At 45.0% G+C, this 12,839-nt stretch overlaps 1 protein-coding gene across 1 annotated transcript in view; it reads left to right on the top strand.

Annotated features, from left to right (window-relative positions):
* cpda (carboxypeptidase D, a) overlaps positions 1–12,839 on the top strand; it is a 105,784-nt gene that overhangs the window by 29,159 nt on the left and 63,786 nt on the right. The window contains exon 3 of the mRNA XM_072470133.1: positions 7,216–7,358. Within this exon, the coding sequence (XP_072326234.1) occupies positions 7,216–7,358 (143 nt within the window). The remainder of the gene's footprint in view (positions 1–7,215; positions 7,359–12,839) is intronic.

Raw genomic sequence — 12,839 nt, 5'->3', positions numbered from 1 at the left:
CCCAATAATAATTCATAAAGTTCGGAAGGGCCAGCCCCCCCTCGACCCCGCTTTAGCAGCACCTTCTTCATTTGTTACTATCTCCTGCCAATCCCTCTATGCTCTCAGCGCCATCGGCAAGGGCTCTATAGCCAGGGCAAAAAGCAGTGGGGACATTCCTGCCTCGTCCCCCATTGCAGCCTAAAATAACCAGAGCTCACCCGGTTCGTCCACACACTCGCTACTGGAGCCTGATATAGCAGCCTGACCCAGTCCACAAAACCATGCCCAAACCTGAAGTTCCCTAGGACCTCCCACAAAAAGTCCCACTCCACCCGATCGAAGGCCTTCTCCGCGTCCATGGCGACCTCCACATCTCGTCCCTCGGGGACCATCATTATCATGTTTAGCAACCTCCTGATATTCGCCGCCAGCTCCCTCCCCTTAACGAACCCTGTCTGGTCGTCCTCTATCACCCCAGGCACACAATCCTCAATTCTCGAGGCCAAGATCTTGGCCAATAACTTGGTGTCCATGTTTAACAGTGTGATCGGCCTGTACGACCCACACTCTGGATCCTAATCCCGCTTCAGAACGAGAGAGATTGAGGCCTGCGACATCATCGGGGGGAGAACCCATCCCGTTCCCTTATCAACAAGGGCCCCAGAACCCCCGAGAGCCTTTTATAAAACTCCACTGGGTACCTGTCCCGGGGCCTTGCCCACTGCAACGCCTCCAGCCCCTCCACCACTTCTACCAGCCCAATTGGGGCACCCAGTCCCTCCACCAGCTTTTCTTCCACCTTTGGGAACTCCCAACACTCTTTAAAAACTGCCGCATCCCCCTCCACCCTGGCTGGGGGCTCTGACACGTACAGCCAACTGTAGAAATCCCTAAACACCCCATTCACCCCCACTGGGTCCAAAATCACATTCTCCCCCCCCCCCCCCCCCTTCACTTTCCTGATTTTGCTTGCTGCCTCCTGATTCCTCAACTGATGCGCCAGCATCCTGCTCGCTTTGACACCATATTCATACACCGCCCTTCTCAGCTGCCGCACCGTCTTCCCCGTAGTTAACAACCCAAGCTCCATCTGCAGCTTCTGTCGCTCCTTCAACAGCCCTGCCTCGTTGGCTTCCGAGCACCTCCTGTCCAACTGCAGATTCTCCTCCACTAACCTTTCCGTCTCCACACACTCCGCCTTCTCCCTCCCTATGTGCCTGTTTCAAAATGAATTCCCCTCCCACCACTGCCTTCAATGCTTCCTATAACGTGGCCGCCGAGACCTCGCCCATATCATTCAGAGAATAAAAGAAAAGATTATGGTATTCCAGCAACGAAGGGTGATCCTGGTACACTCGAGCCTGTTTAATGGGCTCAAATTATACAGACTGGTTGAGCTAAAGCTTGTTCTTGCCATTTCTTGGATAGTTTAATATTTTGGCGGGATTTTCCGTCAGCTGATGCCGGAATCGGGGAAATGCGACCGGGTGAAGAATCGGTTACGACACAGAAATCTCGACAGGCGGCGATTTCACGCCAAATCGCAGTTCTCCATCGCCTCCATAGCGGCGTCAATGCGTTCCAGAATGCACGTACAGTAAACACCATTGGCATATCATGAGCGAGCCTGACCCAGTATTCTTCAGGGCCTCTACGATTCTCCACCTCTAGTGGGCCGAATTCCTGACGGCAAGGTTCCCTTGTGCTTGTAAAAATCATGAAACAGGTGCCATGGCTGCTGAGGGAAAGAGGGAGAACGTAATGTATCCAACATCGGCATACTTTGCTGACAGCTGTGTTGGGGGGGGGGGGGGGGGTGCAGGGAATGGGCGCTCACTTCATCTGAAGCCTTGTTCTGAAGTTCTACCACGTGCAGTGATCGTAAGATTCCACAGGGATCAAGGTGGACACGCTGAGGATGCATTGACATACCTCCCCCTGGTGCCCTCTGGCCTCAGCCAACCGATCAACCATATGGCCATGCTCCAGCGCAACCAGTGCCATCTTGTTGGCAGGGGTGGCGTGCATAGGGAGTGCAGTGTGTAGATGCAGCTGCAGCTTGTCAGCCGCCTGAATGTCAATCGCGAATCCGGAACCGTTTCTCATTGGAATCTGGCGCCGGTGCTAGCCCCTTAACAGTCGCTGAATCGGTCCAGGTGCGGCAGCAGTTTTGTTGTATTGTAAGTCCACGAATCCTGCCCTGGCATCAGTACTTAGTCTCAGGAATGGTGAATCCTGCCGACAATCAATCTTAAAGTCCAATAAAAGAGCCTCTCCTGCTCTCACGCATCTCATTCTCTCTCTGACGAGTTGTGCATTCAGCAAAATAACTGAACACGGTCCAAGGCATTTGTGCTTGTGTCAAGGATGTTTAAAACCCTTTAACTTGTAAGGATTTATTTTTTTTGCCAACTGGTTCTAATTTCTACTACGGCACATATGCTCCTCATTAAAGCATTGTTCTTGGGCAGCACGGAGGAGAACCAAAGATGTGCAGGGTAGGTGGGTTGGCCACACTAAATTGCTGCTTAATTGGGGAAAAAAAGAATTGGCATTTTAAATTTATACAGAAAAAGAAGAACATTGTTCTCACCCCTTCCACCTTATAAATTTACTTAATTACGTCATGCAGAAGTGTAAATGCTATTGGCCGTTGTAATTTAGTACTTGCATTGAGCAGTGTTTTAAATAATGAATACATTTTAGTTTGGGGATTTTGCCACGGCATAAATGATTAACTTGAGGGTAATATATCCACTTAAAAATGTTATGCATCAACTTTCAAAAGGGTTTAATATTTTACCTGCAAACATTTGAAGTTCAGGGTGTAAAATACACAGATTTGAAAGCTGAAAACAAGCTCCCAAGTTTTGGCATTCGGTTACAACAATTGTCAAAGAGTCAGCTGCCAGTGATTTAATGAACCAGCAGGTCACCAGAGCCACGAAAAGTTCACAAAGGAATCTGTGAAGGTCATTTTATTTCATCCACCCAGAAAGATTCCAGATTCACCCCATTGGAATACCCAGTTAGTTCTGATCTGATGCCAGTCCTTTTTTCTCCAGTCTTTCTGGAATTCTACCCCAGGGTTATTCACTCTTTTGTAAGAAGAAGAAGAATCTCTTTTTTTAAAAAATATCAGTCTTGAAGATTTATCTTTTTCATTCTGTTAATTAGCTTATAAAATTAACTGTTGGATATTTCCCTTTCAAGCTGAAAAGTTCCAAATTTATTCAGTCTTTTCCCATAACTCTGATCTATGTATGAGGTGTCCTTTGCACTGCTGATATGTTGTAGTGTTATTGCCACTGGTGAGGAGGGGTCAAATGGCTCCTTTCTTTTCTTTCCCCTCATTTGACTACGGCAGCATTTCTTTGTTTCCATAAAATCCCCACAGTGCAGAAGGAGTCCACCCAGCCCAATCCCCCAACCTACTCCCACAACCCCACCTAGGGGCTAATCCACCTAACCTGCACATTTTTTGGATTGTGGGAGGGAACCGGAACCCGGAGGAAACCCACGTAGACACTGGAAGAATGTGCAAACTCCAGGCATTTTGCCACGGCATAAATGATTAACTTGAGGGTAATATATCCACTTAAAAATGTTATGCATCAACTTTCAAAAGGGTTTAATATTTTACCTGCAAACATTTGAAGTTCAGGGTGTAAAATACACAGATTTGAAAGCTGAAAACAAGCTCCCAAGTTTTGGCATTCGGTTACAACAATTGTCAAAGAGTCAGCTGCCAGTGATTTAATGAACCAGCAGGTCACCAGAGCCACGAAAAGTTCACAAAGGTGAACCCAGTCACACAAGGCTGGGTTCGAACCCGGGTCCCTGGTGCGGTGAGGTAGCAGTGCTAACCACTGTGCCACCGTGCTGCCCACGAAGGATTGCTAATTTAATAAGGGCTTAATGGTTTACGCGCCGTAATTATAAACTGTTTACGTGCTGCAATGTAATTACAAAAATAATCAATCTGACAGATGTTATTGTGTTTAATAAAGAAAGGGGTTAGTTTTATTATACTTGGATCTGTTGAAGTAAAATAATAAAATACACTTCAACTTTCATACATGCACAGAAATAGATTAGAGTGGGAAAGGATGGGTTGGTAAAGTTACAGTACATAAAATAAAAGGAATGTGCAGTATGTAGTTGAGTGACTCAGCTGGCTTCAGGTTGAACTCTGGGATCTTGTGACTTTCCTTCGGTTGTCCTGACTTAAAGATGTGAATGGTTGATTTGGCTGTTCTCCTGGAGACTAGTTCTGGTTTGAATTCTTCTGAAGTCTTTTTCTGCAGCAGGGGCATCTCTGGGTGGTCACTTCCAGCCAACAGGGTTCAAAGCTTGCAACGTGGGTTGGAGAGAGAGAAAGAGAAAGGAGTTAGAGTCAGAGAGTGTTGCAGCACAGAACGAGGCCCTTTGGCCCATCATGTCTGTGTCTGTGTAGAGTCAGAGAGTGTTGCAGCACAGAACGAGGCCCTTTGGCCCATCATGTCTGAAACCTATCTATTCTAATCCCATTTTCCAGCACTTGGTCTGTAGCCTGGTATGCTGTCGTATTTCCAATGCTCACCTGAATGCTTTTGGGTTTCCCCCCATAGTTTCAGATTCCCACCACCGTCTGGGTGAAATAGTGTGGCGACCAGAACTGCATGCAAGCTGTGGCCTAACAAGTGTTTTTATACAGCTCCATCATAACCTTCCTGCTTTTGTATTCTGTGCCTCAGCTAATAAAGGCAAGTATCCCATATGCTGCCTTAACCATCTTATCTGCCTTCAGGGATCTTTCGACATGTACCCCAAGGACCCTCTGGTCCTGTGTCCGCTTTAGCGTCCTACTATTTATTGTGAATTCCCTTGTCTTATTAGTCCTCCTAAAAGGCAACACCTCACACTTTTCAGGGTAAAATTCCATTTGCCACTGTTCTGCCCATCTGATCTGCCTGTCTATATCATTCTGTAATCTGAAGGCTTTCCTCCTCACTATTTGCCACACCACCAATTTTTATGTCCTCTGCAAACTTACTGATCATACCTCCCACATTCAAGTCTTAGGTCGTTAACATACACTACAAACACCAAGTTTCCAGCACCAATCCACCAATCCCTGTGGTACACCACTAGACACGTACTTCCAGCCACAGATATCCTCTGCCTCCTGCCACTAAGTGAGTTTTGGATCCAATTTGCCCAATTGCCCTGGGTCCCATGGACTCTTACCTTCTTGATCAGTCTTCCATGCAGGACTTTGTCAAAAGCCTTACTGATGTCCAGGTAAACTACATCAACTGCACTCCCCTCATCTACATGCCGAGTCACCTCCTCAAAATTCAAATTTGTTAGACATTATCTCCCCCTGACAAAGCCTTGATTAATGCCTCTCCCAAGTGGAGATTGATTCTTTCCCTCCGAATGTTTTCCAATAATTTCCCTACCACTGCTGTTAGATTCACTTCCCTGCAATTACCTGGTTGTTTCCTACTTCTTGATTAATGGTACCACATTAACTGTCGCCTGGCACCTCTCCTGTGACTAGAGAGGATTTGAAAATTAGCGCTAGAGCCCCTGCAATCTCCTCCCTCGCCTCTTCCAGCAGCCTAGGAGACATCTCACCTGGGACTGGGGAGTTATCCACTTTTAAGCCTGCAAAAACCAGTAATGCCTCCTCCCTCTCTGCTAATTTGTTCAATTATAATCCAACCCCCCCTCCCTGCTTTCTATACCTACATTGCTCTTTGCCATGGTGAACACAGATGCAAATACTCATTTAATACCTCACCTACATCTTTCGGCTCCATGCACAAATTGCCACTTTGGTCCCTAATGGCCCTGACCCTTTCCCTGGTTACCCTCTTGCCCTTAATATACTTATGGATTTTCCTTTATTTTGCCTGCCAGTGTTTTTTTTTCATGCCCCCTTTTTGCTCTCTCCTAAATTTTTTTTAAGTACCCCCCCCCCCCTGCACTTTTTATACTCCTCTGGGGCATCCACTGTTTTGAGCCCATACTATCTATCATAAGCCTCCTTTTTTTTTCCTTAGCCAATCCTGTATTGCCCTTGACATCCAGAGTTCTCTGAGCTTTTTAGTCCCACCCTTTACCTTTATAGGAACATGTTTGCTCTGTGGCACCTGACATGTCTTGTCGTGTCAGTGTCTCAGCTGCTTGCTGCAGTTAAAACAGAAGTTTTAAGCATGCATAACCATCACCCGCTGATTCAAACATGGTTGTCACTAGTGTCATATTCATAGAAAATAAGTTCAAGGACTTACTTTATATATAAACATCAAGGCACCAACCATGCATAAGGGATTGGTTAACACATTTGTTGGTTCATTTATTAAGGATTTGATAGTTTAACGTTGTTGCAGAGCTTGGAAACATGTCTGAGCTGCTGTCTGTCCGTGACTGGAAACATAGTGAGACCAAGTCTGAACCACATGATACATTGCATCATTTCCCATCTCATGATATACTGAGGTACATATTCATATCCATAAAGGTATACCAAAACAACTAGGGTGTTCGTCCTGGCAATGGGCGGCACAGTGGTTAGCACTGCTGCATCACAGTGCCAGGGACCCAGGTTCATTTCCAACCTTGGGTGACTCTGTGTGGAGTTTGCACGTTCTCCCCTTGTCTGCGTGGGTTTCCTCCGGGTGCTCTGGTTTCCTCCCACAGTTCAAAGACGTGCAGGTTAGACGGATTGGCCGTACTAAATTAGTGGCCAAAATGTTAGGTGGGGTTTTGGGGATAGGGTGGGGGCGGCCTAGGTTTCTTTCTGACCCTCTTTCGGAGGGTCAGTGCAGACTCGTTGGTCCGAATGGCCGCTTTCTACACTAGGGATTCTGTGATTCTCACTTTAATCATTCATTCCTGGGAATTCACCTCTCACATTGAGTGTCTTATTGTTTGTGATTGGGTTTAAGGCATTTCCATTATAGTTAATGTTTTGCGTCCCCATGAACCTTCTGCAGAACAGAAGGGGTCATATGGATTTGAAATGTTAACTCTAAAGAGTTTATCCAGCATTTTCTGTTTTTATTTGGATAAGTTGTACTTGGATATAAGTTGTAATTCCATTTTCAAGTGTGTTATACTGAAATTAGTGAAAACGTATATTTAATTAGATGTACTTGCGTGTGGGACTGTATTGTAAGTGGAAAGTGTAACACTGTTATGGCAGAAAGCATGTCCATTGTCTGATATCTAATTTTCTTGCAGGAGGGATGCAAGACTACAATTACTTACAGGGCGACTGTTTCGAAATCACACTGGAACTCACCTGCTGCAAATACCCGCCGGCCTCTGCCCTGCATTCAGAATGGGAGAATAACCGCGATGCTCTTCTAAACCTAATGGAACAGGTATTGTAAGAAAACATGGGCAAGAAGACCAAATTTATATTTGTATTTAATTGAATGAAGAAGGGGTTGAGCACAAGTAGATTGGGAAAGATGCTCCCAGAGTAAAATGGGCAGAGAGCAGTGGAGGTTATAAGGCACAGGGAGTCCAAGTAAGCGCAAAGTAAACAATTATTTTGCAACAGTTTATACATGAGTACCGGTAAAACCTCACCAGGTACTCTCTCCTGTCGGTCAGTTTCAAACTGACCAACATTTTTATACAAGTGCAGGTAAGGTACTTAACAGGGGAGTTCGTACTCCTCAAGGAACACAGGGAATCATCCCCACCCCTTATGTCCTGTGCAGATTATTACAGAGGGTATTCAGGGTAGAGCGAGTTCAATCTTGATAAAGGAACTAAGATTTAAGACAATGGAGACGTTACGCATATTATGAACAAGATCTCTATAATAACCAGGACGGTATGGAAAATACAGGACGGAATTGAAAAAGTTAATACAGGAGACAAAAAAGATATTAACTTGGACCCTAAAACCTTTCCAAACGCATTGTAAGCAGTTAGCTGGGGAAAGAATTGGACCCAAAGGGAAATGATTGTGTAGATGTGGAGGAGATGGCAAAAGTATTAAATGACTATTTATAAGGAAGTGGATAAGGAAAGTGTTACATTTAAAGAGGATAATTAAGTGTATTAACAATATAGTAGTCAATGGAGAAAGTTGGTAAGCCATCTGTTCTGATGGGATATATCTTGGGTTGCTGAAAGAGTAACGGTAGGAGCATTGGAGTCATGCTATTCAGCCCATCCAGCCTGATTATCCACTTCAATGCCTTTTTCCCCACATACCCCCTATATCAGTTTATCATTGGTATTTTGAAATATATCAATCTCTGCTTTAAACATATGACTGAGCTTCCATTGCCCTCAGGCGTAGAGAGTTCCATGCATTCACAACCCTCTGTGTAAGGTAATTTCTCCTCATCGCAGCCCCAAGTGGCTTCCCCATTATTTTGAAATTGTGTACCTGGTTCTAGATTCCGCAGCCAGGAAAGACATCTTATCCACATCTAGCCTGTCTATCCCTTTTAAATAATTTGTCGATCTCAATGAGAATTTCCCATTTTTCGAAGCTCTTTGAATACAGGCCCAATTTCCCTAGTTTCCATACGACATCCTTTTTTTTTTTTTCTTTTTAAAAATAAATTTAGAGTACCCAATTCATTTTTTCCAATTAAGGGGCAATTTAGCGTGGCCAATTCACCTACCTTGCACATCTTTTGGGTTGTGGGGGCGAAACCCACGCAAACACTGGGAGAATGTGCAAACTCCACACGGACAGTGACCCAGAGCCGGGGACCTTGGCACAGTGAGGCAGCAGCACTAACCACCGTGCTGCCCTCAGCCCTCCCATCCTGAGAACCATTCTGATGAAACTTTATTGCATCCCTCTATGGCAGTAATATTCTTCCTAAGGTAAGAACACCAAAACTGCACCTGCATTACTCCAGGTGCAATCTAACCAAGGTTCTGAACCATTAAAGTAAGACTTCGCTACTCCCATACTCGTCCTCCTGTGTTAACGGCTAACATACCCAATTGCTTTCTGTATCTACAAGTTAACTTTCAGTGTCTTATTGACAAGAACACACTGGTCCCTTTGTACATTGCACTTTCTAACCTCTCACCATTTAAGGTATACTCTGCACATATGTTCCTCCTACCTTAATGGATAAACTCACATTTTTCCACATTATATTCGAGCTGCCCACTCGCTAAGTCTGTCCAAATGCCCTTGATGCTACTTTGCATCTTCCTCGACACATTCCCACCCATCTTTGCGTCATCTGCGAACTTGGAAATATTCCATTTGCTCCCACATCCAAATCATTGATATATATTGTAAACAGCTTGGGCCCAATTACTGACCAAGAGCTATCTTGCGCACGTTCTCTTGCGCTTCTTCAGCACCTCATCTGTGTCTAGCCTGCTTTTCGGCACATAGCACTCTGACTACTAAGTGTATCAATTGCAAAGAGTCCCCTGTTCCCTCCTGTTAGTGGCTGCCCAGCCATGGTTACAAAATACATGGCAGTTTGATTTTGTTTGTGCAAAAATAATACATTCATTTTAATAGCATCCTACCATTTCGTGACATGTATTCCAAAATGCTTCCAATCCTCCGACTTACTACTATTTCAGCCAACTTTATAGGCCTTTTCTAATCCTTCATTTCCTTTGTTAGTTACAGTTGATTTATTTTGGGAGTGGTTTTATGCCTTGAAGGAATGTATAATTGTTATAAACCTTGTAATAATTCTTTATAAAGACTATTCATTGCCTGTGTACTATCATAGCTTGTAATGCATTTTTCCAAGCCACCTTATCCAATTTGCTCTTCATGCTTTTATAATTTCCTTTGTTCAAATTTTAACACCCTTGCTTCAGATTGAACTACCTCACTTCCAGACATATGTAAAATTCAATCCTATTATAGTCACTCATCCCTTCAGGTCCTCTTACAAAAAGATTATTAATTAACGATTTCTCATTATATATTAGATCTAAAAATAACTATTCTCTAGTTGGTTCATCAACAGGCTGCTTGTAAAAACCATCTCGGACATGCTCCAGAAACCTGCCCTCCACGGCATTAGTGCTCATTAGATATATCCAATCTATATACATATTAAAGTCACCCATAATTCCTGTATTACCCATGCTACATGTTTTCTAATCTCCTGATGAATACTGTACTCGATGCTACCAATAATGATTGCTGGCCAATAATGAATGAACATGAAATGAAAATCGCTTATTGTCACAAGTAGGCTTCAATGAAGTTACTGTGAAAAGCCCCTAGTCGCCACATTCCGGCGCCTGTTCGGGGAGGCTGTTACGGGAATTGAACCATGCTGCTGGCCTGCCTTGGTCTGCTTTCAAAGCCAGCGATTTAGCCCTGTGCTAAACAGCCCCTAACACCTACTGATAATAATAACACCTCCTAATGTTTGTAGCCCCTTGCTGTTTCTTGGCTCCACCCAAACAGACACCACATTTTGTTCTTGCATTCTGAGATCCTCCCGTAGTAATGTACTGATACCATCACATATTATCAGTGCAACACGAGCACGGTAGCACAGTTGCTTCACAGCGCCGCCAGAGTCCCAGATTCAATTCCTGGCTTGGGTCACTGTCTGTGAGGAGTCTGCACATTCTCCCTGTGTCTGCGTTTCCTCCGAGTGCTCCGGTTTCCTCCCACAGTCCAAAGATGTGTAGGTTAGGTGGATTGGTCATGGTAAATTGAACATTAGTGCCCAAAAAAAATAAAATCAGTGCAACACCACCTCCTTTTCCTTTTTGCCTGTCGTTCCTTGGTGTTGAATATCCTTGAATATTCAGTTCCCAGTTTTGGTCACCCTGTAGACATGGCAATTAGATCATGTCCATTTACCCCAATTTGTGCCTTTAAATCATCTACCTTGTTGCAAATGTCAAGTGCCCTCCTTAACTGTGTCTTTTTAATATTATTCTGCATTCCAAACCTGGTTTATGCTTTGCTTCATTTCACCTGCCGTATAATTTCACTTGTTACTTTTCTACTTCCGGTTACCAGCTTTGCTACTTCCAATTTGAGCTGTCCCTCCCAGGTGGCCAACCCCTGATGAGCTTATTTAAACTCTCCCCAATAGCACTAGCAAATCTCCGAGTGTGTATTAGTTCTGATCCTCTGAAGGCATAACTTGTCCATCTTGTACAGGTTCCACCTGCCCCAGAACTGGTCCTAATGCCTCAGAAATAGACAACCTTCCTCCAACACCCTTCCTCCTACACTCATTCTCCAACCACGTGTTCTGCCCTATCATTCCTATGCTCACTAGCTAACGGCACTGGAAGTAATTTGAGATTACTGCTTTTGAGATCCTTCTTTTTAATTTCCATCCTAACTCCCTAAAATCTGCTTTCAGGATCCCATCCCTCTTACCAATGTGACCCCCGGCCTCTGGCTGTTTGCCCTCCCCCAAAAGGATGGCCTGCAGCCATTCCGCAGCATCCCTGATTCTGGCAGTAAGGAGGCAGCACGCCGTCATGGAGTGCCACAGAAATGCTTGTCAAAACCCATAACTATTGAATCCCCTATCACTATGGCGCAGTGGTTGCTGAGTGAGTGCTTGCTAAGAAGGGGAGTAAATTTAAAAAAAACAAAAGAAAACTTACTGTTGGGAGTGTAAAAATGGCAGGAGATCCCAGACCCGTGTTATGCTCATCTTGCGCAATGTGGGAGTTCAGGGACGCGGCCGATGCCCCTGACTCCTTCATGTGCGGGAAGTGTGTCCAGCTGCAGCTCCTGTTAGACCGCATGACGGCTCTGGAGCTGCGGATGGACTCACTTTGGAGCATCCGCGATGCTGAGGAGGTTGTGGATAGCCCTAGTTCAGTGAGTTAGTCACACCGCAGATTAGGATTGGTAAGGGAGACAGGGAATGGGTGACCAAAAGGCAGAGAAAGAGCAGGAAGGCAGTGCAAGTGACCCTTGCGGTCATCTCCCTCCAAAAAAGGTATACCTTTTTGGATACTGTTGGGGGAGATGACTCACCAGGGGAAGGCAGTAGTAGCCAGGCTCATGGCACCGTGGCTGGCTCTGCTGCACAGAAGGGCGGGAAAAAGACTGGCAGGGCTATAGTCATAGGGGATTCAATTGTAAGGGGAGTAGACGGGCGTTTCTGTAGTCGAAAACGAGACCCCCGAATGGTATGTTGCCTTCTGGGTGCACGGGTCAGGGATGTCTCAGATCGGCTGCAGGATATACTGAAGGGGGAGGGTGAACAGCCAGTTGTCGTGGTGCATATAGGCACCAAAGATATAGGTAAACAACAGGATGAAGTCCTACAATCAGAATTTAGGGAATTAGGAGAGAAGTTAAAAAGTAGGACCTCAAAGGTAGTAATCTCAGGATTGCTACCAGTGCCACGAGACAGTCAGAGTAGAAATTTAAGAATAGTCAGAATGAATATGTGGCTTGAGAGAGGGTGCAGGATGGAGGGGTTCGGATTTTTGGGACATTGGAACCGGTTCTGGGGGCGGTGGGACCATTACAAATCGGATGGTCTATACCTGGGCAGGACTGGAACCAATGTCCTCTGGTGCTTTTGCTAACACTTGAGTGGTTTTAAACTAATGTGGCAGGGGCATGGGAACCAGATTAGGAAGTTAAAGGTCAGTAAAGAGGCAGCAACTAAATCCAGTAAGGTACTCTATAAACTCAATGTGACTAAGGGGAGGAGTAGACAGGGAAGAGATGATGAACCAAAGGTGGTCTGAGGTGCACTTGATGTTATTGGTATTACTGAGACTTGGTTGAGGGAAGGGCAAGACTGGCAACTAAATATCTCAGGGTATAGATGCTTCAGGAGGGATAGAGAGGGAGGCAAAGGAGTGGAGGAATTGCATTACTGGTCAGAGATATCACAGCTGTGATTAAG

Source organism: Scyliorhinus torazame, chromosome 12 (assembly GCF_047496885.1).
Source record: "Scyliorhinus torazame isolate Kashiwa2021f chromosome 12, sScyTor2.1, whole genome shotgun sequence".
NCBI classification, from domain to species: Eukaryota; Metazoa; Chordata; class Chondrichthyes; order Carcharhiniformes; family Scyliorhinidae; genus Scyliorhinus; species Scyliorhinus torazame.
Note: the sequence above shows the minus strand (reverse complement) of the source record. Positions and strands in the feature narration are given on the sequence as shown.